This window comes from Chroicocephalus ridibundus, chromosome 1, assembly GCF_963924245.1.
Source record: "Chroicocephalus ridibundus chromosome 1, bChrRid1.1, whole genome shotgun sequence".
NCBI lineage: Eukaryota > Metazoa > Chordata > Aves > Charadriiformes > Laridae > Chroicocephalus > Chroicocephalus ridibundus.
The window spans coordinates 148592669-148619568 of record NC_086284.1 but is presented as its reverse complement, the minus strand read 5'-3'; the positions used below and the strand labels follow the sequence as shown (position 1 = coordinate 148619568).

The 26900-nt window shown below is 40.1% G+C and overlaps 1 protein-coding gene across 3 annotated transcripts in view; it reads right to left on the bottom strand.

The window, feature by feature from the left end:
• Positions 1-3005: 3005 nt before the first annotated feature.
• Positions 3006-26900, bottom strand: part of LOC134526404 (solute carrier organic anion transporter family member 1C1-like) — a 35937-nt gene continuing 12042 nt past the window's right edge. Inside the window, exons 1-15 of one of the 3 annotated variants that reach the window (XM_063358273.1) lie at positions 26506-26555; positions 24277-24422; positions 23509-23650; positions 23264-23396; positions 20120-20250; positions 19753-19899; positions 16070-16168; positions 15015-15251; positions 13442-13606; positions 11840-12035; positions 9355-9520; positions 7887-8068; positions 6383-6447; positions 5076-5193; positions 3007-4310 (exon numbers count right to left, since the gene is read on the bottom strand). In XM_063358273.1, coding sequence (XP_063214343.1) covers positions 4088-4310; positions 5076-5193; positions 6383-6447; positions 7887-8068; positions 9355-9520; positions 11840-12035; positions 13442-13606; positions 15015-15251; positions 16070-16168; positions 19753-19899; positions 20120-20250; positions 23264-23396; positions 23509-23650; positions 24277-24387 — 2115 coding nt within the window. In that variant the 5' untranslated portion in view covers positions 24388-24422; positions 26506-26555 and the 3' untranslated portion in view covers positions 3007-4087. Of the gene's footprint in view, positions 4311-5075; positions 5194-6382; positions 6448-7886; positions 8069-9354; positions 9521-11839; positions 12036-13441; positions 13607-15014; positions 15252-16069; positions 16169-19752; positions 19900-20119; positions 20251-23263; positions 23397-23508; positions 23651-24276; positions 24423-26505; positions 26556-26900 lie in introns of those variants that run through there. The other 2 variants (XM_063358255.1, XM_063358265.1) reach the window with 2 other exon arrangements.

Genomic DNA, 26900 nt, shown 5'->3' with positions numbered 1-26900 from the left:
CACACAGCATGGGTGGGTAGCTGCATAGGAAGCTCTTGCTTAACCATCATCAGCTTCAACCTCTTGGTCTTTCCAGTCTATCTAGGTGGATCCTTGTTCCACCTACACCTACAAGTCAACTCCTGCCTCAAGCATCTCATGCCATGGAGGAGGGACAAGTCCCAGGAACCATGGGTGCAGTGACACCATAGTTGGTCTCAGAGGAGACCAAATTTACCACACATGCAGCACACAGCCTGTGCAAACCCACATGGTAACTCCATGGATGCCATGCCCAGGTTTTGTTTGATGCTTGAAAGAGTCCTGACCGCATGAGGGAGAAACCATGTCCTGACTTTCTTAACATGAGACTGCAATCCTGGGTTCTCAGACCTGAGCTAAGGGCTTTCGTATCCTCCAGGGCACTGCTGGTGCATTAGTCAGGGCTTGGGCTTAAGAGCCCACCCTGTCCATAAGGCAGATCTGGCCAAAGAGGTGGACCAACAGCATGCTTGCGTGTTCTCCATGACCATTCTCCATTCTCCACCTCCATGGCCATACACAAGCAATAATTTACCTTCTCTAAAAAGCAGTCTCTGCCCTTACAGACCACTTTAATATTAGTGCAGAGGGGGCTCATGAAGGAAGCTGCTCAGCCTCAAAATTAAGGCACACTTGTAGCAGATTTTTTTTGTTTTTTTTCTTCTCGGCTGACTTGAAATGTGATTAAGTTATGCTTTAGTAGCTCAGAATAAAAATATGAGTTAATTAGAAAGTAAGATATGTAAGTAACGCTGGAGAAAATCACATGTGATTCAGACCTATATTAACAGTTTCGGCTAGAAAGAACTTTCCTAACTAGAGGTAGGTGAAATGACAATATATTCCAAAGTCAAAAAATTGGTAGGCTAAATCTAATGTTACCTTTCTGCTATACTGTTAACATTTTTGAAAAGCTTTAAATTTAATTTGACAGCCTGAAGTATTTTCTGTTTATTCTGCAACAGCTAGAACTCTATTCCCAATTTATTTTTGTGGCAGGACAGACAGGACTTGTTGACAATGGGGACACAAAACCCATAGGGGGGCTTGGTCTTTGTAGGCTACATGATCCTAATGCGTACAGAAAACTGTGGATTTAGGGCTACTGTGTGCTTTTTTTCTCTTCGATAAACAACTAGAAAATATCATAAAACCGGGTAGTCATAGGTCTTTATGTCTGCTTGGTTATATATCTAAAAGCAAAGAAATGCCAAATAACTGCACTGTTTACAGGGATAAGGCTCTGTCTTCTATAGTTATTCTGACAAAGGACTTTGATAATGCCATTAAAGGGCTTTTTGATAGCCTCAAACAAGAGTTCAGTAAACACAAAGCTCATGCTCTTAAATCTCCCACAGTCTGATGAAAATTCACTGCTTTGGCTATTTCTTCATCGGTTTCAGCGGAATTATCATGATTTATGGCCCACCAAGTTGTCCATAATGATTCTTAAACTACCTGGTTTGTCATCTTTATTCAAAAGCATGCCTGACTTGGTGTAGTCGCAAATTTGCCTCCAAAAGAGCTTTCCTGGTTAACAATTTCTCTTACCACATTAGAATACAACAGGTTTCTCTTCCTTCCTGGAGGGTCTTCCCAGTGATGGAGCTCAGAGATGTCAGGGCTACCTCTGAGCATGCTGACACGTTTGTCACATGGGACAAAGATACCAGTTTTGATCCTAGAACCAGTAATGTGGCTTTGCAATCAAACCAGAGTCCCAGGGGCCTGTCTGCCTCTCTGTTTGGTGAAACCTTGCTTTTGGAGCAGGAGGAATTAAAAGGACGGATGTCCTTATTTCTTCTCTATTGCGAGAGGCAACTTTTGGAAAATGCCACTCATTCGACCACCTATTTCATTTTTTGTATATTCTGTGCTAGTTGCATGTTGAAGAACAAATTATTCCCCTGAAGAAACTTCTACCTGCTGTTCACAGGAGAGTGTTTAGACTTGCACACAAGAAAAAGTGCATGTTGAAAATGTGGGCAAATGATACAGCCTTGGAGTTGGGAGTATACTGAGCTGGAGGCTCATTTAATACCACCTGTGGCAGCACTTCTGCTATTATCGATTTGGGACTGTTATGAAGAACGATGTTAAGTCTTATTTATTTGAAAAAGCTCACTTTACCAAGCTGCATCTGGTATAAATATCGGGACATGAATCATCAGATCTGACCAGAATCTCATTTCTAGTCTGACATCAATTATCAAACGCACCTTTGATAAAACATTACCTCCCGGGAAAATCAAGCAATAGGTGCGAAAGAGGCTCTCATCAGAAAACCTGTAATTTAAAAAAAAACACTGTACAGAAATAAATACCCAAACAACAGCAGTAAAAGGGAAATGATGTTAGTATGAGTCACCTGACTGAGTCTATATGTTTAGCATAGATCAGGAGTGTTTCTAGAACTGCTAATGTATTTATTTCATGTTAAATCACTGTTCGCAGGAGGAGGAGGACACACCATTGTTTTCTCTGCATAAAATTCCCGGGGTTTCTGGAACTTGGATTTTTCTTTAATTATTTCCAGACCTAGATACAATATTGATATCATCTGTACTGGAGAACCTTTCATTCCTGTTCCCTTATAACGCACACTGCTTCCCCATGTCTGCTGGGAGTTTATAACCAGAGCTGTGATTGTAAAAGACAACATCTAAATACACTGGTCACTGTCTTTAAGCAATAAAATGCAAACAGCTCCTTCCCCAAGGCCAGGATATGAAGAACTTGCTTCCAGTGAGAACCACATCAACTCTTTTCCCATTCCTGTTCTTGCACTTACACAAGGGAGATGGTAGAAGAAAGGTCAGAAGATCATTTAATATGGAGAGTCCCCCTCTTTAGCCCCCTGCTCTGCTGCTTTCTCAGATAAAAGGTGCTGTCTTCCATGTCCTGAGGAGGTTTAAGATTAGGAAAGAAAGCTTTTTGCCTAGCTTTAGGCTCGTACAGAGGTCCGCAGGGAGCAGAGGTACCCTTCAGAAGAGAAAGTAAAATGGCTGTGATGATGGAGACAAAACCTGCAGTGATCTTACTAGGCAGGTTTGCTCCCATTGCAAAGGTACATCACGAGGGCTGCCAATGAAATATCACACTTATTTTTAGAGTCTTTTTTTCCCAGCATTGACTGTTGTAAGCATCCTTTATTAAAATTTCTCTCCGGACTAGGCTGTCTGTGGAAAGCTGTAAATGTGCAAGTTTTCAGTACTGTATTTCACGGCTTACTAGAGGTTTCTTAAACAAGGAAGGAAATCTAAATACACGTAATATAAATGCAGTGGTCATTAGGATAAAAATGCCCACACATGCATACCAAAAAAAAAAAAAAATCAAAGAAACTTAAACACCTATCATTTTATTGCATCAGTTCAAAGTAATTTTACTCAAACCCAATACTGAGATGTGCTGCACAATTAATACGCCACTTTCTTTTGTTTGCAATCCATTTTCATTGTTTATTGTGTCCAAGCCAAACCCCAGAGTGGTTGTGCAGTTCTTGTTCAGAGAGTGCTGGCTGCCGGCCCTGGGGCTCTCACCTGAGTGTGGGCCGTGGGACCCCTCTGGAACAAAGAGCTCTGGCCACAAACCACACGGCAAAGGCCATCGGAGTGAGTGAGCAAGTGTAACTCAGTTGGCCATTTAGAGCTGTACGACTAAATACAGAGCAAGAGGACTTGAAATAAAGTCGGTGAAAAATGGAAAAGCAGCTTATTGTGGATTTCTTCTTTTTAATTTTTCAATTAATTCAATTAATTTCAATTAATTTCAATCAAATATATTACATCTGAAAAACTCTGGCTAGTCTTACTGTCGGTCTAGAAAGGGACTGAGAGCAAGAGGATGGGAGAGTTCCCCCAAATTTTGAAAACCTTTTCTCCCTGTTTTTTCAGATGAGGAGAGAAAGAGGATAGGGTAAAGCAAATTAAAAGTCAATGTTGCAAAGATACTTTTTGAATCCCCAAAATGTAAACTAGATGTCGAAGTCAGTAATTAGACCCCTTTGGTGCTTCGAAAAACTGAAGTATAGGTAGAGTTAGGAAAAAGCCTTGTTTCTTTTTTTTTACATATAGGTTTCCTCACTCTCCTCTGAGGTTCTTGCACCAGGAAGAATGTCTTTTTTGTTGGCAGACACTGGTTCTTTCCTGGTTGATCTTTCTGTATTTTTAGTATTTATTATCTCTTTGCCATCTGGTTTGAAGCGTTTCATTATTAAAACGGAGAGCACTATGTATAAGAGACAGCATCCTGCACGTAGTCCTGCAATGAGGCCAAGATAAACATTTCTAGGAAGAAAAGTGACAAAATATGTTTATATTAATAAAGCTAGCCACTTCTGAGCAGAACCAAGTAAGACATCAAATACACTTTGGCAAAACCATCTCTTCTCAGGCAGGTATTGCTCCGCATTTTGAGAAATAACAAACACAAAGCAAACAATCTCATGGGTTTTAGCCCCAGGCAGGTCCTAATCATGTCCTATCCTCCAAGCAGAAGTGCCTTCTGTCTGAGGAGTGCTCCCATTCAGCAGATGATATTTCAGGGCTGGGACAGGAGGAGCTGCACCAGCTGGGGTTTTGCCTGTTGTCCCAGCCTCCCCCCAAGCCCCTCACTGGCAGCACTCAGAGCTCCCGGCCACAGCTCTCCGTGCACCAGCAGTCATTTGGATCCCTTCTCCAAGGGGATTTTGTGAGCTGCCTTATACATCAGGAAGCAGAGAAATGAGGGATGAGGGAGGGTGTCTTCAGTCCTCCACTTACTCCGCGGTTGTTCAGTCTCCCACAAAGCCAAAGCATCGCAGAGTTATTCAGTGCACTAAGGCTTCAATAAAGGAATTAATTCTGGCAATGTAAGACAGTGTACTGCAATGTCACGTGTCAGATTGGATCAAAATTATTTGGCTTACTTGATCTATTAAGGTCTAGCCAAAAGTAGGAGTTTTGGTGCTTTTAGTATGCTAATCAGTCTATCGACAATTGTCACGTGCACAGTATGCCTTGTTCTGCCTTAGAAGCTGAATTCCCCATCCCTTACCGAAGATTTCAGCTTACCTGAATGCTTTCGTGTCGTATACCCGGCAGGATCCTGTTCCCCCACAGTTTTTTGTCCCCCACTTCAAGCAGGTCTTATCTATCAAGGCACCAAAATAAATAGGGGCTGGGAGTCCTCCTGCAAAGAAAATTCTTATTACATGATCTCAGACATGAAGATCTCAGAATTTTATGTCTTGGTAAAGAAATGAGGAAATGAATCTCAGGGTTTCTGAATTATGGCTGCATAAAATGGGACTAAACATCCAGCTCCAGCTTTTAGATTCCAAGATTTGTGAAAATATTTAAGCATGTACCTTAAGGGAATTGAAAGGATGAAAGAACATAGCATTAATATATTCGGCAAGGGAGATGTTAGTAATTCTACTTTACTGGCATTTTTATTAGAATTACAACTTCTGTTGTTTAAAGAAATAATATAACCGACATTTCTTTTTCAGTCCCCAGTGGGGAATTACTTGCCATGACATATTAATATTTATGTATACTAATGTATCTATTCAGGTATTACACAACAGTTTGCCATTAAAAATGGTTAGATGAGTGCAAAGGGCACTTAATTTTGAGCAATTAAGTACTTGCTCAAAACCAACCGGGTAATAAATGCATTACTTACGTAGTACTGAAAGAATTCTTTTTAGACAGTCATAATGCTTTAATATAATCGGTAAGCTGTTTCAGGGATAATGTGCAGTTTTGTGAAGAAAACTATTTCATAAAAGCAGAAGACTGATTCTCTGCAGCATTCAGCTAAAATGTGGAGATTAGGAGAGAGATCCAAATGACTACTTGGGCTTGTCTGCATAGGGAAGATCTCAAAAATCAGCAAGAAAGTGAAGATAAGGTTAGGTTTGTTAGAGGCAGGGCAGACTACATGTCTGAAGACTGGAACGACTATTTATTGCAGAAAAACACAAGAAAGAAAATAACAGGTAAAGTACATGGTACCTCCAAGTGAAAAATGGCCAGGAAAAGGGAGCACAGATGTTAGGGATATCCAGACTGATCAAGCTCAGGTAGTTGTGTCCAGAAATTAAAACAAACAAACCCAAAGCTACAATACAGTTTCCTTCCTTTGCCTGATTCCTTTGCTGCATAGTAAGAATTAAAGATAATCATAATATGTAATTACATACCAGGAACATGTAGCAAGCTCCTCCAAAACTTTTGAAATGCATAGTCTGCTTACAAAGAAAAATTTTAGAAAATTTCTTTTGTTCTCATCTAAAGCAAGGACATTGCACTGGCTAGCGTTGGTCTGTCTCCATGGCTACCTACTTGAATCCCACAAAGAAATGAAGTTTTACCTAGTACTCTACCACCTAAAGTTTCAATCCCAACAGCAAAGGATTTCAGGTCTGGTGAAACAGATCTAAAAAGGAAACAAAAATAGTACATTGGTTTGGGGAACAATAGGATAATGTAGCCATAGCCACCCAGTGAACATCTGCACGTGCCTCATTGCCAGAGTATTGTGGCTTACCTAGCATAGCTCACTCAAACCCTGACTGAAAACATTCACCAAAGTTAAAGTTCAGGTGTGGAGCCTCTTTCCATTGACATTAGTGGATGAAATAAATGTGAGAATCTACAGAACCTGGTCTTGAACCCTAGGAGAACAGATTGTAAGGAGTTTTGGAAGAGGATGCATGGGAAAACGAAAGTGAACCAACTAAAAGCAGGCACCTCATGTCCATAAGTGAAGGTCCAAGAAGCTGCCTTGCTGTAGGAGGAGCTGTACTGTGCAGTGGTGAACAGAGAGAAGAAGCTACATAGCATAGCTACATGCAGGTAAAACTCACCTCTGCCTCTAGCTTTTTTAAAGAGATAGCAAATGTGAGTTACCTGGCTACAAAAGTACCTCATTCCTACCAGTGGAGAAACAACCTGTGTCCATCAGATGAACTGGAAGGATTCACAAAAAGCAGAGGGGAGTACCGAGCTGGCGCGGGGGCAGGAGAGAGACTTGCTATGGCCAGCCTATTTCCTGAACTGGAGTTTATATGTCAGCATATCGTCTTTTCAGCATTAATATGAAAGGCTTCTCATTATACACATTAGTATTCTGAAAACTTTGCCCAGCAGGTAGCCTCGTCCATAATCCAGGCATGCGGTAAGAATGGCTACACTTAGAAATGTTGCAGAAGAATCAGCAGTTTAGCAAAGAGAGTTATCTAGTCATGCACACTAACTACCGAGGGTTGCAATTCACCCGTGACATGACTGGAAAGAAACTTCCAGGCGAAAGGCACATGTCTTTTCTTCCGAGTATAAAACAAGCAGTGCTGCTTTACAGCTGAAGGAATAAAAATTAAAAATTATTGCTGCTGATGTAGTTCTGTTTATACCAGATATTGACAAAAAATGGGAATATCAGAATGGAATATCAGACTTCTCACAACACAGAAAACATTCTGAGGCAACAAGGCTTAACAAAGGTGAATGTTTTCCTCCTGAGTAATGTGAACGGCATAGTCACCTTGGATATAGCTTAGCCCTGCATCTTATTCGAAGTTCATTGCTCTGTTAGAAACATCCCTGCCATTGGAAATGAAAACTAATGTTCAGGATCAGCATAAGGCCCACCCATTTCATCACCAAAATATTTAATCAGCCTTAAATTGGAATTAAAGTGGTGGACAGGCATTTTGCTGTGCCTCTGAACAGAGCTGGATTTCAGAGTACAGGCAAAGACTTGAGGCCCCACTTTCATCAGCATGTCATTCCTCACAATAGGAATGAAACAGTAGATACCATATTCTGTTTCTCTTTCCCCAAGCTTTATGGTCAAGGAAAGGTAAAGTATTTCACCTAAACATAATCATGTATGTAGGAGTGCCTCCTAAGGCTAAAATAAATGCATATGCAGTCTGTAATGCTAAAAAATAGGGAAATGCTTTGGTACAGCTTTCTCTTTGGCATTGTCCCAGAACTGCAGAGGCATTGCCAAGTCCATGCACTTGTCCTTCCACACAGCTGCAATTGTGAAACACCTGAAAGGAGAAGATGAGAAGAAGAATTTATTTAATCAGAATTCAGTGGCACAAAACTATTTTAGTAGCTAGATTTTTTCACTGCCCATAACAGGCAGGCTGTTGTTTATGCTGAAAAAAACTCCCTAATCATCCTTGCAAACTGATGGCCAAATTCATTGGCATGCTCCAGTCACTCTGAGCTGCTCCAGAGACACAAAGCAGCTGAGACTCTAGTTTCAGCCATGCCATTCCTAGAACAGAAGGTGCTCTGTGTATTCTTAAAATGGGCTAAAGCTGTAAAATTCAGACAGGAACTGTTATCCAGCCATGAACTGTTAGCCAGCCATTCTGCTCAGGAATCCTATGAAGTAGATGAGTAACCTTAAAAATATGGAAGTGGACTCAACAATGCAATCATGCATATCTACTGTTTGTATCTAAAACAGCAATTTGGTGCTGGATTGAGAGTGGGCTGCTTCATAGCCTTTGAAGTTAGCAGGAGATATGGGATTGAAAGCCGATTTCCCTGAAGGGAAGCATGACAATATTGCTGGGATGTATGGGTATAAATCTGAAAAAGTTGCCTGTCTTTTTCAGTATTGTTACATGAAGACAATTCTGCTTCTGCCAGAAGACATGACCATTTGCACACACTTCTGCAAACCTACTGTTTTTAATGGTCTTGCCCAGGTAGGACTGTTTGAAAATGGCTTTGCTGCTGATATACTGAACAAAATGGCCAGAGGTATATTTAACAGGACCTCTTGGTTGTACAATTTAGAGTCATCACTTGCTTTCCTGAGCTATGGCAGCTCAGGAAAGCAGGAAATTCCAGTATGATATGTAACAGTTTGTGAAACCAGCACTAACAATTTTAGACAGGTCGGCTGCACATGAGTTGACATATACAACTAGTATAACAACCAGACTAGTAAAGGTTTTCTAAAACAAACCTCTCTTAGCTGTGTTGTTCCTATGCAGTAAGAGATCTACTGAGAAACTTAAAGCCAAATTTATGGTCATCTTGGCGAGAAGAAAATAAATTACAAAATAATCGAAATAAAAACATTCCAGAAATGTAAGTCGAGTCTGAGGTTGTCTCGTCTTTCCTGAATAGCTTGTTTACCTCACCCCAACTGTTCTAAAAACCCTCCCTGCAACCTTGCACTCAGTTTCTACTACAAGGTTAAACCATTTAGAATGGACATTTGTGTCTACAGGATTTCGTAATCACCAAGCCAAAAAATTAATTGATGAAGAATTTTAGCTCTATCTATAATCATCTATCCACCTATATTATTTACCATATTCTTTCCCATCCCAGTTGATGATTTACACCCCGCAAAGCAGGCTGTCATGTAAGTGATCCCATTATCCCCACATACAGGGTCCCACTGATCCAGCTTGCAGCCGCAGTCAGCATTGCAACTGGCCATGAAGTTGTTTTTCGGGGAGGAAAGATGTTTTAATCTGGAGGAAAACAGAAAGAAAGAAAAGAAGTATTTAGTCAAATTACATAGTCAAACAGAATATCAGGGACTAGGCAGGAAAAAACGTGGAGAAAGTGAAGCAATCAACATGGGTATCTGCTACCATCCAATAGACTGTGAAGTTGTATGGAGACTAAGATAATTTCAGCTAAACCAAAGGCGTCTTGAGATTTTTCATCAAGCATTAACATTTTATGGATTGTTGCTGAAAAGGCAGGGAACTCACAAACTAGTTATTCTTGGCTGTAAGGGAATAACTGGTATTACTTTTTCATTTGAAAGCTTAACCCAAGAAAAAGAATCATACCTAAAATCTCTTGTTACCTGTAGAGTGGCCATGCTTTTCCTTAGCAGTAGATATCGTACCATATCTAGGCGCTTGAAGTGTTGATATAAAATTACATACAACTACAGCAGCAAGACAACCTTGACATTTTTTTCACTGGATTGGAAATGGTTAGTGGCCATCAAAGTTGCATGAGACTGAGTGGGAAGTCCTGCTTCTCTCTCAGCTCTGACAGTATTCAGCAGCAGCCCTTCACCTGGGACAGGCTTGAGCCCCATTTCTTATCAGATCTTGTTTCCTGTTGTTTATTATCATGGAGTTCCATAGCTTTCACCTTTACCAACACTTCTGTAAGAAACATCAGACTCAGGCCCCAATGAGCTAAACTAAGCAGATGACAACTAGCATTGAGAATTTAAAAAGTGGCCAGTGACTCTGAGGGCATGGTAGCAGGGCTCAGTTTTCAGAAAGTGGTAGGAGTCCACCATCTACAAATCACCCCTGCTCTGAAGCCGCTCACAATATAAAGAGCTCAAAATTTGCCTTTTCTTCCTCCCCACTCCTCAATCCAAAACATACCTCAAGAGGGCTACATTTCTCCTAAATCTTTTAGAAGGGAAAATAACTGGGGGCTTTATCCCTCATTAGGCTGCTGCTCATCTTCAAAATACAAATTGTTAAACGGGTAAAACAGTATGTGACTTGCTTAACCGGAACAATCCTAGCACATGCTAAATTCTCCAGGAGAAGATGTCATTGCTCTTTCAGTATTTGCTGTCTCAATGTTTCTGCTTATTTTTAATTCACTCTACGGTACCAGATGTTGCACTGAACCAGAGTTATCTCCACTGCACAAACCTCTGACATTGTTTACGTAACTAATCTCAAAGCACTCAAAACTGGGTGTCAGGTTTGCCAGGACAACTTAGATATTTCCCTGAACATAGGCTCAGCTTCAAAAAACACAGGACTGAGTTTCTGCCTGAAGTGAAAATCTAGCAAGCCTGCTGGATTCAGTTTAATCCTTTAAAATCCCTTGAAAATTTTTGGACCAGCCTGAGCTAAATTTAAACAGTAGGCAATTGTGGCATGCTGCTGGGATCAGCAAAATGTTCTCAAGAAAGCATGACCATAGTCCTGGCAAGGGAGGGGGAATGTCTGTTTGGGCAGCACACACTCCTGACATGACCACTTTCTACTTCACAGCTGAGAAAATGGACCCAGGCAGGTCGGCAGCTCCAGAAACCAAGGCAGGCTGGTAACGCCCCATGCAGGTTGATAACTACTGATCTAGAAGATTGACCCTTCTAGAGGCAAAGCCATTGGGGGACTACGGAGAAGCCACTTCCAACACTCTTTTTACTTCCCGTTCCCTACATGGTAGCAGAACCACTTTAAATTAAAGTTTTGAAATAGAATATAAAAATTTCAATTCCCTGTGACAAATTTTGTATTAATTAGTGAATTGCCAGAATACAGAGGTATATTCCCAATATCCAGCAATAAACAATTTAGAAAAAGAAATGTCCCGTTTAAATGAAATTTGAAAACAAAATTTGGTTATCCTGCCCATCCCTAACACTGGTATCATTTAAGCCTGACAAGTCTATCTCAAAATCTTGGGTTTTCTTGTGTGTATCACCACCAAGGGAGCAGTAAAATTATATAATCACAGCAGCTCTACTGTAGCTGAAACCACACTGATTGACACTAGCAGATGACATAAGACATGCCAGTATCAATAAAAAATCGCTGCCTTTAAACAGACACATATAGATGTTTTTTTATGCAAAAGAAATATGGGACACCAAATCAACAGAGGAGCCAAATTTCAGAACTCATCCAAATTAAAATCAAAATTTTTCCTAGAGTAGAAGGTTTGTATTTCAGATGAGACAACAAATCCAGATTAGATTGAGAGTAGAGGAATGCAGGTGCTTGCACCATGTTCTGCATGGGGCAGGACGCAACCATGATAAATGACAACCAACACAAACCCAAGGGGATACAAACCCTGAGTAGGGCGCTGTCAAGCCAGCCACCTGGAGCACCTCACAACTGCACGTAAAGTACAAGAGGTTTAACAAATACGCTATTACAAAGGTGATGCACGCGAACTTTGCCATTTCGGTTATGTGAAGTTTGAATTTCTTGATCAGAAAGCCTCCTAGAAACATCCCCAGGATTGTCATGGGTAAAAGTATCACACCTGCAAATAGAAGGTAACAAAATGTTAACTGCTGTCACTTGCATCGACCCTTTTTCAAATAAATACCTGGTTCTAGTAGTTTCCAAAATATCAGATACTGACCTTTTTTCGGACCGATCCTTGGAGGTTCTAAGATTTTTTTTATTACCTTTAAGTAATTTTACTTACTTCCTCATTTTCTTTCAAGTCATGTTATGACTTTAAAAAGTTTAGTTCCTCGATATTCCCTACCTTTTTATTATATTGTTGTAATAAATATATATATATTTATATATATAAAAATATATATAAATAAATATTATTCTGTTGCATACTGATGTAATAAAACCTATGCAAGTGCCTGATAGAAGCTGGAGTAAATGAGATAAATGTCTCAGCTCATGGATACTTCTTTATTTAAAGTAAAACATCAAACTTTCTGAAAGTTTTAAAAAAATAATCTCCAAAATGGAAATTGAAAGGAAGCAGTGTCTTGCATTGGATTCCATTTTGCTCTGAGAGTGAATAATGGAAAGATTTCATTTAGATTTAATCCGTTCAGCATTTCACAAACTCCAGCTCTAATACTCACGTGCTAAATAGAGAGCTTTTACAAGATTCTATTGTGAGTGGCTTGTCTTTCTCTGTGCCAGTTTTTTTGTTTGTGTGGGTTTTTGGTCATGGTTTTGTAAAATTTTCCCTGCATCCAAAACAAGATAGGAAAACGAAAGTTCTTCCCACATTTGTACTTGACCCACAGCAAAGCAGACTGTCTTCAAACTAAAGTAATGGAATATCAGTTATTCAGAGTCTTCAAATACCCTGGTTTTCTTGCCAGATTATGAGACCATATTAATCACTGTAAAATTAATATGATTTCAGCATTCTTTTTTTTGTAGAGCACTACAAAGAACTTATTTTCGAGGGAACTGGCAAATAGAAAGAGAGCTGAACGAAATGACTCAAAATTTTACATTTACATTATAAAATTTGTATTTGTAATGAAAATTGAAGAACATTTATACCGATATGTTATTCTGAAAAGGAAAATCACTAGGTTTCATTAGACATTTTCTAAATTAGATGTTTTTTGTTTTAGTTGTTACTTAGTTGCAGTTTCTGTGTATTATTTGTTCACAAAAACACATACATTCATAATCCAAATCTCACTCTTTGAAAAAAGCTTCAGCCAAAAAAAAAAATCCACACAGTTCTAATAATCCTCTAGCTCACTAAATTTGGAACACCAGGAAAAATAACACTAAAATTAACATCCATTTTCAAAATACATTAGGAAAATTAACAAATCACTACATACTTTTTTTAACCAAAAAAGTTCGCAAAAACTCCCCCTAAAAAGGAAGGCAAAATAACAAAGAGAAGCATCCTTTTTGACATTGGAATTTAAAAGAAGGACAGGTACCTACCAATTAGAAAGATGGCCTTTGCCACTGATACATTAAATTGCTGCTCCATAAACTTTGTCTCATAGGTTATCATCCCAACAAGAGAATTGTACTGCAGAATAGTGAGGAAGATGTACACCAAGAAAACTGGATTTCCAAACAGCTTCTTCAGAGCTGGGAGGAAATCTGCAATGGAGAGGTATATGCTGTACACCCTGCTAAACATAGAGAAGAGTTGTTTTGACATCCTTCAGCTAATAAAACTAACTTTGAGTTAACTATTGGCTCTATTGCAGGCTACAGTTCTTTGCCTATCAAAAACTACGCTTGTCCAAGTGAGATTTTCCTCATTGCCAACACATGACTTACAGAAGCAGGAAGGCCAAATGGCACAGTGGATGCTGGACTGGGAATCAGAAATCCTTTTGCTGTGTTCTTGTGTGCGATACAGCAAAGGCACTAAGGCTTGCAACACTGATCCTCAAAGCTTGTACAGGAAAGGGCCCCTAGGGGACCATTAAGACTCTCTATAATATACCAAGTGAAAAGTTTGGTGCCTAAAGGAGGAGCCTTCACAAACCACACAAGAGGCCTGCATGAGGTAATGGGCACAAACTTGAGCATAGGAAGTTCCACCTAAACATGAGAAGGAACTTCTTTCCTTTGAGGGTGGCAGAGCACTGGAACAGGCTGCCCAGAGAGGTGGTAGGGTCTCCATCTCTGGGGACATTCAAAATCCGGCTGGACGCGCTCCTGTGCAACCTGCTCTAGGTGACCCTGCTGTGGCAGGGGGGGTGGACTAGATGATCTCCAGAGGTCCCTTCCAACCCTACCGTTCTGTGATTCTGTGATTCTATGAGGGTGATATCCAGAGAAAGGGAGCACCTAACCCAGCAAAAGGCTGAAACCTTTCCTGAGACCCTTGGTTAGAATATCTAAGTCCATAAAATTAAAGTGAAGACAAAAACCTGCATTTAGCCTGTGGTCTGGCTGTTAGCACACCTATCTAAAAGACAAGAGTTCAAAACACTTCTCTGGGAAGTGCTCTTGTCACTAAGGATAGCACATGCATACACACATACGAATAAAAGCCTCGGGGGACTGAGTCCGGCAATGGATAGTTGGGTCCAATATTGCCTATACGAGGTTAATTTAGCATTACTGAGCTCATACACAGGAGCCATGAATTCAGTGAAAGCCCTGCAACAGGTCTTGTGGTACTTAGCCCCATGTTTCCCTCCCAAACGTTGGCCTCAGTAAAACAGTAACCTGCCAGCTGTGGACTGGTCATTAATGGGATGCTTTCCCCCTCTTCCTCCACAATCATAAGGTCATAGCTGAAACACATCGCACGACAACTACCATGCTGAACTGAGAATTTCTGGTGCATGAGCTTTTTCCAGCTGTCTGACAAACGGAGAACTGAAACACACCCTTAGCATGTAATTATGGTACTACAAATCAGAGCATTTTTGTCCACCATTTGCACTGCACAAACGTGCATTTTGCCAAGGCTTGTGCAAATCCATGCTCAGCTCAGAGTGAACCTATGAGAGATAATTCACATGCAAACGTTTGAGCACTAATCTTTCACCTTTTACTGCCTCTGAGAACTTTATCTGTGGCTGAACTGGGGAGTCTATTTTACAACGATCTCCTTGAACAGGCAAATGACTAATCTTCAGTTTTTCATTCTCTCCTTCTTTTGTTAAGGAGTAAGGCAGAAACCAGAAAGGCAAGGAAGCAATGAAGTTGACTGCTCCACAGATGAGCAATCCAAGCCACCAGGCACCAACCCAACGGGTATCTTTAGGATTTATGCTGACGGCATCTATAAAACACAGAAAGACAGGAAAATAGATTAAATATCACACACAGCAATTAAATTATTTCTTTTTAATTTAACTAATGATACTATGGGTATCCTTATATATTAAAGACCAGAACAGAGGTGATTTATATTTCGCATGAAGAATTGAAAGGCAACTTGTATCAAATCAGTCCCATGCAGTCAAAAATAGATGTCTCCATTTAGACCCATGGTGACATTTCCTTGCCACAATCTTCCAATACTTTCTGTGAGAACGAGTAACAGCAAGAGGGTCCTTTACCACCAAAAAACAACCTCTCTTTCTTAATTTCTCACTGCCCCTTCATTCTTCCATCCCCAAACTCAACAGTTTTTCCTTGAAGTTCCTCAAAGTTTCCTTGAGATTAGAGACCTGAAAGTGATTTTAACAATGGAATGAGTTTTCATATGAATCTCTGCTGCATTCTTTTTAAGCGAACATAATTTTTGCCAAGTGTTGAAATTGTCCATGAGGAAAGGCCTTTCAGGGTTCACTTAACGCAGGGATGGCCTTTCATTTCCTCATTTGTTCTCAGCTGCACAGCAAGAGTGTAACGAATGTGTGTATGAGCACAACAGGAGGTACAACATGCTTCTGCAGCAGGGGTGGGGGTCTTGCATCAAGGGCCATTCCACTCACACTACAACACTGCAGATATTAAAATGTGAATAACAACAGCTTTTGAGTGGGAAAATCTCTGGAGAACCCCCTTTTCTGGAGTAGTAAGCTGGGAAGGTGCTTCTTGGCACGCAGGCTCCAGCCAACCTCTCAGTTGGTGCATCACCCCACTGTCTCTTACCGATATCCACAACACCAATATCGACCCAGAGGCTGGCACAGAAGGATCCAAGCAGGAAGCCCAGGGTTGGCCCAAACATGCCTGAGGATCTCACCAGGCCTGTAAGAGAAGGGAGGCAGCAGGAGGAGTGAGCAAAACAACACGCAGACAAGCATGCCCGCTCCTCTGAGGGCAAGGAAAGGAGAGAGGAAGGAGGAGGCAGAAGAGGGGCACAGGCTGTTGGGGGATGTCTAGTGGGAAGCTTCTGATGAGCAAGAAAACAAGTCGTAAGCTGCCAACGTGCTCGCTGTGATGCGGAAGCAGGCTCCTTCACCTGCACAGGGCTTTGCTGAAGCAAGTGGGGTCTCACCTGGGCCCCCACATGAATTTCATTGGCAAGATTGGTGTCTTGGAGGGAACAGGAATAAAGAGAATACCATTGCAATGATTTTTATCCCTCCTCCTCCCTACTTGGATTTTTGTAGTTGCATTGTTGAACTTGCAGCAGTTAATTAATGAACATACAACGCTACGCCCTTTGGAGGTATCATAAATCTTTCTGCAACTCTATTTACAGCTTACATAATGTTCTGTGATTGTAGAAGCAGGACTTTTCCCTGTAGTATGTGTTCAGGTCCCTAGTCTAATTTTAAGTAGCAGTGGTTGATCTGATGATGTGCACATACGAAAGCACATCTTTGTAGTTTCGAGTCACATCAGGATGACACAGACAACAAAATTGCATGGACGTGGAATTAGGTACAGCACCCTGAGAATATTTTTAGTAGGCAAGAAAGAAATATAAATGTGCGTGTGTGAGATCCAAGTTAATTAGAATCTTTGTTGACTCATTCAGCACCAGAATAAGCAAATCAGCTAACTGTTGTTTAATATGTACTTATGCGGCTGTAAAAAAAAGTAGAGAAATCTAATGATCAAGTAATGATGTCTTTAAAATCAGTTTGAGGTTTTGCTACTGGCTTCACTGAGGCTTCCATTTCCTGCTCTGTTTCTGCTTACAAAGGAGAAAACATGGGATCAGAAGAAGGATGGATGTCCCTAGGAGCAAATGAATAAGCTGTGAAGGCTTGCAGAAACATAGGAAGCTAGGACTGTATTTCACTGACAGCACAATATAATTTTGGTGACAACTACTGGCAATCAACATTTTAAAAAAATCCTCAAAATAAGTGGAGCATAGGGCTGCATTTTCCCTTGTCACTTGTGTTGGTCTATTGAAGTTTAGTGGTAGGGGATAAAAGTTTCAAAAAAAGTCCAGTGATTTACATTTCTAAATCCTAGCATGGAACTGCAACCTGGAGCTGTTTGAAGTTGCATAAGGCTTAATTGTATTAGAAAAAAAAGAATTCTTGGTCAAGAGCCCATTAGTTCTTGTCCATGTTCAGCCTTATGTTCTGTAAATCCTACTGACTTCTGCAGAGTCAGCATTTTGGCACTAGAAACCAGGAATTAGCTTCTTATCAGTGAGACTAAAGCAGAACTGACTACTCAGAAATATGCAAGATCTCAGTGGTAAATTTCTAAAATAAACAGATAAAAAACAGCAACCAATGGCGTTATATATTGTATGCAGTACATTTCTTTAAGATACCATAAGCTACCAGATAAACTAAGAAGCATATGTGCAATAATTTAGCATATATATATTTTTAAAATTAAATTTCACACCTGCACATTCTTTAAATTCAATAACTTCACTAAGGGAATATGCTTGTATTGTGATAAACAAAACCGAATAATTTCACCGTGATATTTCCTTATATTTTCTTTGTAATATTTATTGTTTGTAATTAATAACTAGACTAAACCGCAAACAGCAAATCATGCAGACTTATCAGTTAATCAGCTGTATATTGACATAGCTCAACCAAGCCTTGTATTGATGAGTAATTTACCATGTAACAGGTATTAACATACATTAGCCTCAGATATGTTTCCGTTGAAGCCATGGTTTCACTAGTTACAAGATTATAGGCTAGCGCTCAACTAAGTGATGAAATTTCATTCATTCAAAGCCTCTAATAAAGTTAACCACCTACAGCAAAGCTACCATCCTCTATTAAATTCTGTAAGATGGCTTCAAAAAACAGGTTAATTTTTCCTTTTCTGTTCCTTCCCAGGACAACTCCTCTTTTATTGCTGTCAAAAGTATTTTAATGTTGTATTCCATTGACACTTAATAAAAAGCTGTCTCTGCCTCAAAATAAGTTATGTTCTTACTCAGCAAAACATCTAAGGCCAGGAGAAAAAGGAGAGAGAGGAAGATGACGTCAAATAATGAGATCAGGGTCAAATAATGAGATCAGTGGTCAAAATTCAACAGCAAGGTTTGACTGAAGTTTTTTCATTATAGGACTTTTTTTTTTTTATCTTACAAAAATGCTGGTCATAAATTGATTCAGTCGATTTAAATAAAAAATCTGATACAGAAAAGAATTAAAGTTAGTTAAGAAAAGGAATTTCAACTCAGTGGAAAAGACTATTTCAGCATTCACTTCTATTGCAAATTGGGTCAGTCCATCAAAGTATGAAAATATCTGAATGGAATGAGAGACTGAAAATTACTATTCAGAATGTTAAAATGAAAAATTTTAACACTCTGTAAACAGAATACTTTGTTTCAGTTACGTGACCCAAACAAATTTTTATTTTGGTTGAATCCATACTATTCTCTCTGCCAGCTCTATATTTTTAATCTCACTACCCCAATAGCTCCCAACCTGTCGCAATCTCTCCTAGATCAGATTCTGACAAGAAAAAAATTCACCTGAACTTCTTAAAATACCTTAAATCAGAAGCTCAGAGGCGATTACAAATATTTTGGATAACTGCTAAGTGGAACTTTTGTTTTTGTCAGCTCCCGTCACAATACTTCCCTTTTTTTCAACCTGCAGATTTCCTCATCCCCAAATGAAGTCATTTGCAATGGCCTTACCCTGTAGCATTACTCACTGAGCTCTTCCTCAAACTGCATCTTACTGTCTTTATGACCAGTTCAACTTCACCAAGCTTACTTCAGGCAGCAGTTTTGAGCTCCCTCAACCACACAAACATTCCATGCTATTAAATCAGTTTGGCAATAAATGAATTAGCTTGGGTGTACGTCTTTCTGTCTTGGGCAATAGGCTATCTTTCATCAAAACAACAACAAAATCCCAATTAGAAGGGATTTGTTACAACACCCTGGCAAGGGTTTGATTTCTCCTTCAGTGACTAGTGATTTTAAAAAGCTTTCATCAGGAAATGTGCTGCATGTAAAATTCAAGAAGTCAGGTAAAAGCTTCTGTAACCTGTTTACACTACTGCAATTAAGGATAATTCTCCTGTCCGTGGAACAGTGATTAAGAAGAATTTATTCTCTGAAGCTATGGTACTGAAGATGATATGCCAGATAAGGCAGATATGACTTCTCCCTTTGGAGAAGTGAGTATTTGACTATGCTTCCCTTCATCGCAGAGAAAACCAGCACATGTAGCAGCAGCCATTTGGGGAAAGCAAAAGGAGTATCTGAGAAATATCCTTCAAAAATAAACATGGCATCTCTTTTGAATTGCTTTTTTGTCTTTGTATGACTCAAAATTATCCAGAATAGAGCAGATAGATTGTTTTGGTGAGTATTTGCTTGGCTACAGAAATGTTAAAGAAAAGAATGTTTAGCATAAAGTCACTCATTTGCATATTACCTATGTAAAATGCTGAGTTTTCTTCTTTAGAAAAATCATCAATATACGAAAACCCCAGGGGCATAACTGGTGCTTCCCCAATTCCACGTAAAAGGTTCCCCATCAACACAAAGAGCCACAGATAGGAATTTGTTGTTTTCTCACATCCTGCAGGCCATAAACATTTACATTTCTGTGAACATAATGCTGACAATATTTTATTGCAACAGAAAAATAACACAAAATAGATTTTTTTTTTAAATCATTACAGGGTGGGTTTGTATATATCAGAGTTTCTAACAGGGGTTTTACTGCTTTCCAGTAAAAGAGGGTGTATAAAGTGGGGACAAGCAGAATAAGGGAACCCAGCATCATAGCTTTTGCTTACCAAAATTTTTCATTGCGCTGGGTGTTTCTGTAGCATCTGTGACTGGATGGCCCACAGACGATGCTGGGGAGCAAGCTGATACGCTCGTAGAGGAGTTGTCCACAGTAACAGTTACCCTTTCATAATTATAACTGGAAAACAACTATGTAAAATACAACTGACACATGAAAGAATCTGCTTGCGGGAAGTGTGTACGAGTCTTGTGTTCATACATGTTCATTCCTATTAAGTGAAGGCAAAGCTGAGGGGCGACCCATTTCCAGTGCTTTCACTTAAAAAACATCTTCATACCTTTTTCAAAATGCTCTGACCATTCTAACACCGTTTTTTTCTTAATCTAAAAAGCAAAAAAAAAGCTGCTTGCAGGGCTTAAGAGATCATTCTTTAGACTGAAGGACAGAGGCAGAGTCCATCCACCTCTGTCTACACCCAACAATGCTGATGTTTTTCCATACTGGCACCAGTTTCTTACCGATGTGACAGACATGTAACAGAGATTTCTGTGCTTGTTTAAAATTAGCTAGCTAGGGAGTTGGCAGTAACCTGTCTGTGTCTAGAAAGAGATTAATGCAGGCTGCAAAACACGTGTGCCAGTTTGTCTGTATTTAGGCAGCCAGCTACTACAGCAAATCTGCTAAGAAAATTGAAGCCAGTTTGAGTACATTTGTGCTACATTGGGATAAATGGAGAGTAAACATTCCCTCTGACTGTGCAATCAAGCGGTAACCTTTAATATTGCAATGGATGATGGTGAGGTCCCCATGGCCCCATTGCTCAGTGTTGTGGAAAATGGGTAATCTTCAGAACTTGGCTATAAGTTTGCGTTAAATCAGAGATTTCCATGGCTCCGCTTCTGGTTTGTGCAGGTTCCCTGCTATTTCACAAGCCACCTTCCATACCATGGTCCCCAGATAGAATTCCTTCCATACCCTCCTTATCACAGATATTGGTCTTGGAACTAAAGAAGATGCACAAATAAATTTTAACTTTTGAGGGACAGAGGGGGTTTATTTTCAACTACTATTCAGTAAGGATGCCAGCGGATTGGAGAGGTATGAACTGCTTCTGACAGCTATGTAAGTTCTAAAGCTTAGATGTGAAGAGTTATTTAAATATTTAACTCTCCCTGATTTCAGTGGAGATGATAGATACACATCTTGATAATTTCAAAGAGCTTAGCATGAATGGCCACCATGGAGAAAGAAACCTCTTCCATGACGACCTCATTATAGTTCATTTAAGTATAAAAAAGGAGAACAGCTAAAAAAATATGCATATGCACATATATCCAAACACAGACCCACTGTCAGTGAACGAAGAGCTGGTATGCAAACTATTACAGGAGCTTGACCCCTGCAAATGAATGGACCCTGATGTTATCCACACAAGGGTGTTAGGAGAGATGGCTGATGTCTTTGCTGCTTCTATAATCTTTGAGAAGTCGTGGAGATCAGGGCATGTCCCAGAAGACTGGAAGAAGGCTAATGTGACCCCTGTCTACAAGAAGGGTTTAAAGGAGGATCCAGGAAATTATGGGCTCATCAGTATTACTTCAGTCCCTGGAGAAGTTATGGAATGAATCCTCCTGGGGGCTATCACATGTCAAATGAAGCATGTGATTGGGAAAAGCCAGCATGGATTCAGCAAGGGCAAATCATGCTTGACAAACCTGATTGCATTCTATAACAAAGTAACCTGTTCGGTTGATGTGAGGCGTGCAGTGGACATTGTCTACCTGGATTTCTCCAAGGCTTTCGACAAGGTTCCCCACAGCCTCCTCCCAGAGAAACTGATGGGTTACGGTCTAGACAAGTGGTCTGTGCGGTGGGTGGGGAACTGTCTGACAGGCCGCACCCAGAGAGTGGTGCTAAATAGCTTCTTTCAAACTGGCAACCTGTCACAAGTGGGGTCCCCCAGGGATCAATACTGAGCCCAATGCTGTTTAATATCTTCATAAGTGACCTGGATGATGGGATCGAGTGTACCCTGATGAAGTTTGCTGATGATACCAAACTGAGTGGGGAAGTAGACACTTTGGAAGAGAGATCCACCCTGCAGGAAGACCTGGATAGGCTGGAAGAGTGGGCTAACAAGAACCTTATGAAGTTCAACAAGGACAACTGTGAGGTCTTGCACCTGGGAAAACATAATCCAGGAGTGCAGCACAGGTTGGGATCTACCCAGCTGGGGAGCAGCTCTGTGGAAAGGGACCTGGGTGTCCTGATGGACAACAAGCTCCATATGAGTGAGCAATGTGCTGCTGCGGCAAAGAAAGCCAACAGGATGCTGGCCTGCATCAACAAAGGGATCACCAGCAGAGATAAAGAAGTCATTATCCCACTCTACTCAGCACTTGTCAGGCCACGCCTGGAATACTGTGTTCAGTTTTGGTCCCCGCTATACAAAACAGGTGTGGACAGGCTGGAGAATGCCCAGAGAAGGGCCACAAAGAGGATCAAAGGACTGGGAGGCCTGCCATATGAGGAAAGGCTGAGAGAATGGTGTTTGTTCAGCCTCGAGAAAAGAAGGCTTAGAGGGGACCTTATCACCACATTCCAGTATTTAAAGGGTGGCTATAAAGAGGATGGAGATTCCCTTTTTACAAGGAGTCACATGGAAAAGACAAGGGGTAATGGGTACAAGTTACTCCTGCGGAGATTCCGATTGGACACAAGAGGAAAATTTTTCACAATGAGAACAATCAGCCGTTGGATTAATCTTCCCAGGAAGTGGTGGATTCCCCAACACTGGACACTTTTGAGATTCAGCTGGACAGGCTGCTGGGCCATCTGGTCTAAACTGTGCTTATGCCAAGAAAGGTTGATCTACATGATCCTTGAGGTCCCTTCCAACCTGGTATTCTATGATATGATTCCATCCCAGGTGAAATATTCAACCCACTTTATCCCTAATTATGTGTAAATTCTGTAGAAATCTTAGGTTTCTCTTTTACTTACCTGTAAAAACAGGTAAACTTTCAGAGAGGAAATCAGAAAGTCAATAGTAAAAATCCACCTATTAAAACCTTCCTTTTATCTGGAAGAAGCTACTATTGTCAAGCTTTATAACTCGGGTGTGTGATTAAAAAGTACTTCATATGGTCAAATTCAATTAGCGCATAATGTGAAAACTCTCCATATTTACCGTCCCATTAGGAACTGAGGCATCACTGACAAAAACGCTCCTAAGGACATGATGAGACATCCAACAGCAATTACTTTTGGTCGATGAACTCTTGGTCCAAGGTAGCTCACCAACACCATTACCATTAAGTTACCTGCATCAACAGGAGAGAGAAGCAGTAAGATTACAAAAAAAAAGATTTGTTTTTTAGGGAAAAAATGGATTAAGAAGCAGTATTTATCCACTTTCAAAGAAAGTACACATACCTATCTCAAAGCTGCCATCAATAATGCCAACAATTGATGATGAGATTTCAAATCGCCTTTCTATTTGACTGGACATACTTTTCATGTAGCTTCCAGAAAATCCTTTGGCAAAAAAGGAAAAAGCTAGAGCTCCAAGAAATATCTGAAGAGAGAAAATAATTGAGTTTGCAAAGGAACAATTTTTTCTTCATGGCTGGATGCCTGAGCAACCTACTCAAGAAATAGAATAATCAAATGCTTTGCTTTCTAATTCTCCGTTGAAAAGATTCTTCCAATTGTTTTCATTAAAACAAAAGATTTTACTTTCTTTTTCAGGATGGCCTCCAAAGCCTTTTCTACTGCAAAGAAAAAGAAAGTCGACATTGACCGCGTGCACCTTCTACCTTTCTACCACATACTGTTTTAGCTGTTTCCTTCCTTAGGGAAAACTTGCAGCATAAACTTGATCATTACTGGTACTATTATTACAATGTCTTATTACTCCTATTTCTCCTGTTCTCAAAAACAGGGATAAAAAGATACAGCTGCAGCTACCACTATGACTATAGTACACCCTCTGAATGATTCATTAGTAAAATATGGCCTCACTTTTTAACTGCTGAACACATTTATTGACTTCGATGTTCTTGGAATCACAACCTAGAGCATTGTTTCCAACACAAGTCATGTCAAAAAATGCCATACGGAACTAACTGAATTTTGATAGAACTTCAAATTGTCATTATCATTATTCCAGAGATAATATGTCGTGAGGGCTCCTCTCCATACCTTCAGCTTTGAACAATTATGGCACATGCTCTTGGCAGGAACGGCGCTGCCATCACTGTCCTGGAAGAGTGACTTGTCTTTAAGTTGGCCAGCAGCAATTGGCCTGTCCATGGTTTTCCTCCTCCAGATCTGATATGTAGGTCTTCCTGTTTGGAAAATATCACTATGATTAACTATTATTTGCATAAGAATAAAGGTTCCAATGTTTTTCAGACATACTGGATGGTGAAACACTACTTGAGATGTCTACACATTGACACCTTTTCTCAGGAAAAGGCGTGCCTTCTTTGTGAAATCTGCTTTCTAAAAGACTTCAGGACCTTCTTGGATAGATGGAAAATTTAAAGGCAACTTACTGACAGCTTTTAGAAATCTTTGTAGAGAAGGAAAGTCCCTAGGCAGCTGGAAGCTAGGAGAGTATGTCAGAGAAACATCTTTACTGTGCTTGAACCAATTCTTATATTCCCTTCCAGATGTCCGCTTTTGATCACAGTTCCAGTGATCCATGGAATAAATGGACCTTTGGTATGATCCAGTAGGCTTCTGATATTATGCATATTTATGAGGATTTTCTCTAACTGCATAATCTATGAATTTGCAGAAATACTGAACACTACTCTGTACCATTCTGTCAACATGAATAATGTTATTTATTGGATAAAATCAGATGACAAATGATGACTGAGGAGAAAACAGGGTAAGAGATATGGTAGGTTGTTGTGGTTTAACCTGGCAGGCAGCTAAATGCCACACAGCTGTTCACTCACCCTCCCCCAGCGGGATGAGGGAGAGAATCGGAAAAAAGGTAAAACTCATGGACTGAGATAAAGAAAGTTTAATAGGACAGCAAAGGAAGGGAAAATAATAATAATGGTAAAATAATGCATGAAACAAGTGATGCATAATGCAATTGTTCACCATCTGCTGACCAATGCCCAGCCAGTCCCTGAGCAGCAGCACCATTCCCCAGTCAACTACCCCCAGTTTTATTGTTCAGCATGATGTCATCTTGTATGGAATATCCCTTTGTCCTCATTGGGTCAGCTGTCCTGGCTATGTCCCCTCCCAGCTTCTTGTGCACCCCCCACCTCCTTGCTGGTAGGGCAGTATGAGAAGCTGAAAAGTCCCTGACTCAGTGTTAAGCACTGCTTAGCAATAACTAAACCATCACTGTGTTATCCACATTATTCTCCTCCTAAATCCAAACCACAGTACTATACCAGCTCCTAAGAAGAAAATTAGAAGATAAAAATGTATTAGGGAAAAAGAGGGCACTGATTAAAAGAAACTAATATGGACTACCCTTAAGTCCACAAGTCTCCACAAATTCCTGCAAGTCAGGTGATAAACGTAGCTATTTTAATGAAACTGCAAAAGTTTTCTGTTTAAAAATTGGCTCTGATATTAGGAGTCATCAACATTGGTTGATGTAGATTAAGCCGATCAGGGGAAACCAGCTAACACAAACAGATCTGGAATAATAAGAAGTCAAAAACGGCTATTGCCAAGTTCCTCTGTTGGCAAACTGGTGCAGTAGTACTGACATCAATTACTTAGCTCTGATATACATTGGCACATGTAATAGAGGAATATAGAGGAACACAGGCCACAAACTTGGCCTGTAACATATTCCCCCCAAGACACTAGGATCTTTGATATCACATTCTAATTCCTCTGGGAACTTCTCAAAGTTCTCCTCCTGAAGACCCCAGAGGCCAGCTGACCCATGAGCAGAGGCCTTTTAAGTGTCGTGAGGGATTTTTTGACACCAGGGGCAGTAGGGCTGTGGCAGGGTCCTGGGCTACCCTGCAAAGGTCGCTCTGTTCCTCTGGAGAGCTATGTTTTCCCAAGAACGATGCCCAGGAGCAACCTGGACTCCCTGAGAAATGTCCACCCATGCCCAGAAAGAACAACTCTCTCTTAGCAACTCAGCAACTCCTCAGAAGTTACTCCTAATGATTGCAAATAGGCACTAATGTCTAATAAAGAGATATAAAGCTTCATAAGCACTACAACTTAAATTTTGCCATTTTTAGTTCCAAATCCTACTGCACTAGGATCCACCAAAAGTGTCTATGAAAAGAAACCACAGGTATATTTCAGAGTGATCAACATATGACATTTCTAAAGGGACCTAACCTTCCTTAGACCGTCTTTAGCAGCTCACAAATCAAAAAATATTGAAAAAAGAAGTTATAGATAATTAAAGTATGGTGAACTCAGACTTACCCCAATCCTAACAGGATGGGAGATGAAAGACAAAGTTCTCTAAAGCAAATACATTCTTTATTGATTTGTATTTTGCTGATGATTAACTTTGTGAAACATCTGAATGTTAAATAAACAGTATTTAAATCAGTGACGAGGTTTTCTATTCACAATATTTAATGTTACGCTGCCAGCCTAATAATCTACCTTAAGCTTATAGGAAATGTTAAACTGTATAAACACTTCTCTTATGCCTAATGAAACAATATCATTTTCCATAACAACTCTATAAAAATCTGAACTTTGGCAAACCAGTGAATCATTGACACCAGTGGTATTTAAAATTAAATGAAGTAAGAAAAACAATACAAGATTTAATTTATGAAAATTTTCTAAAATGAAGTAATGGTAATTAA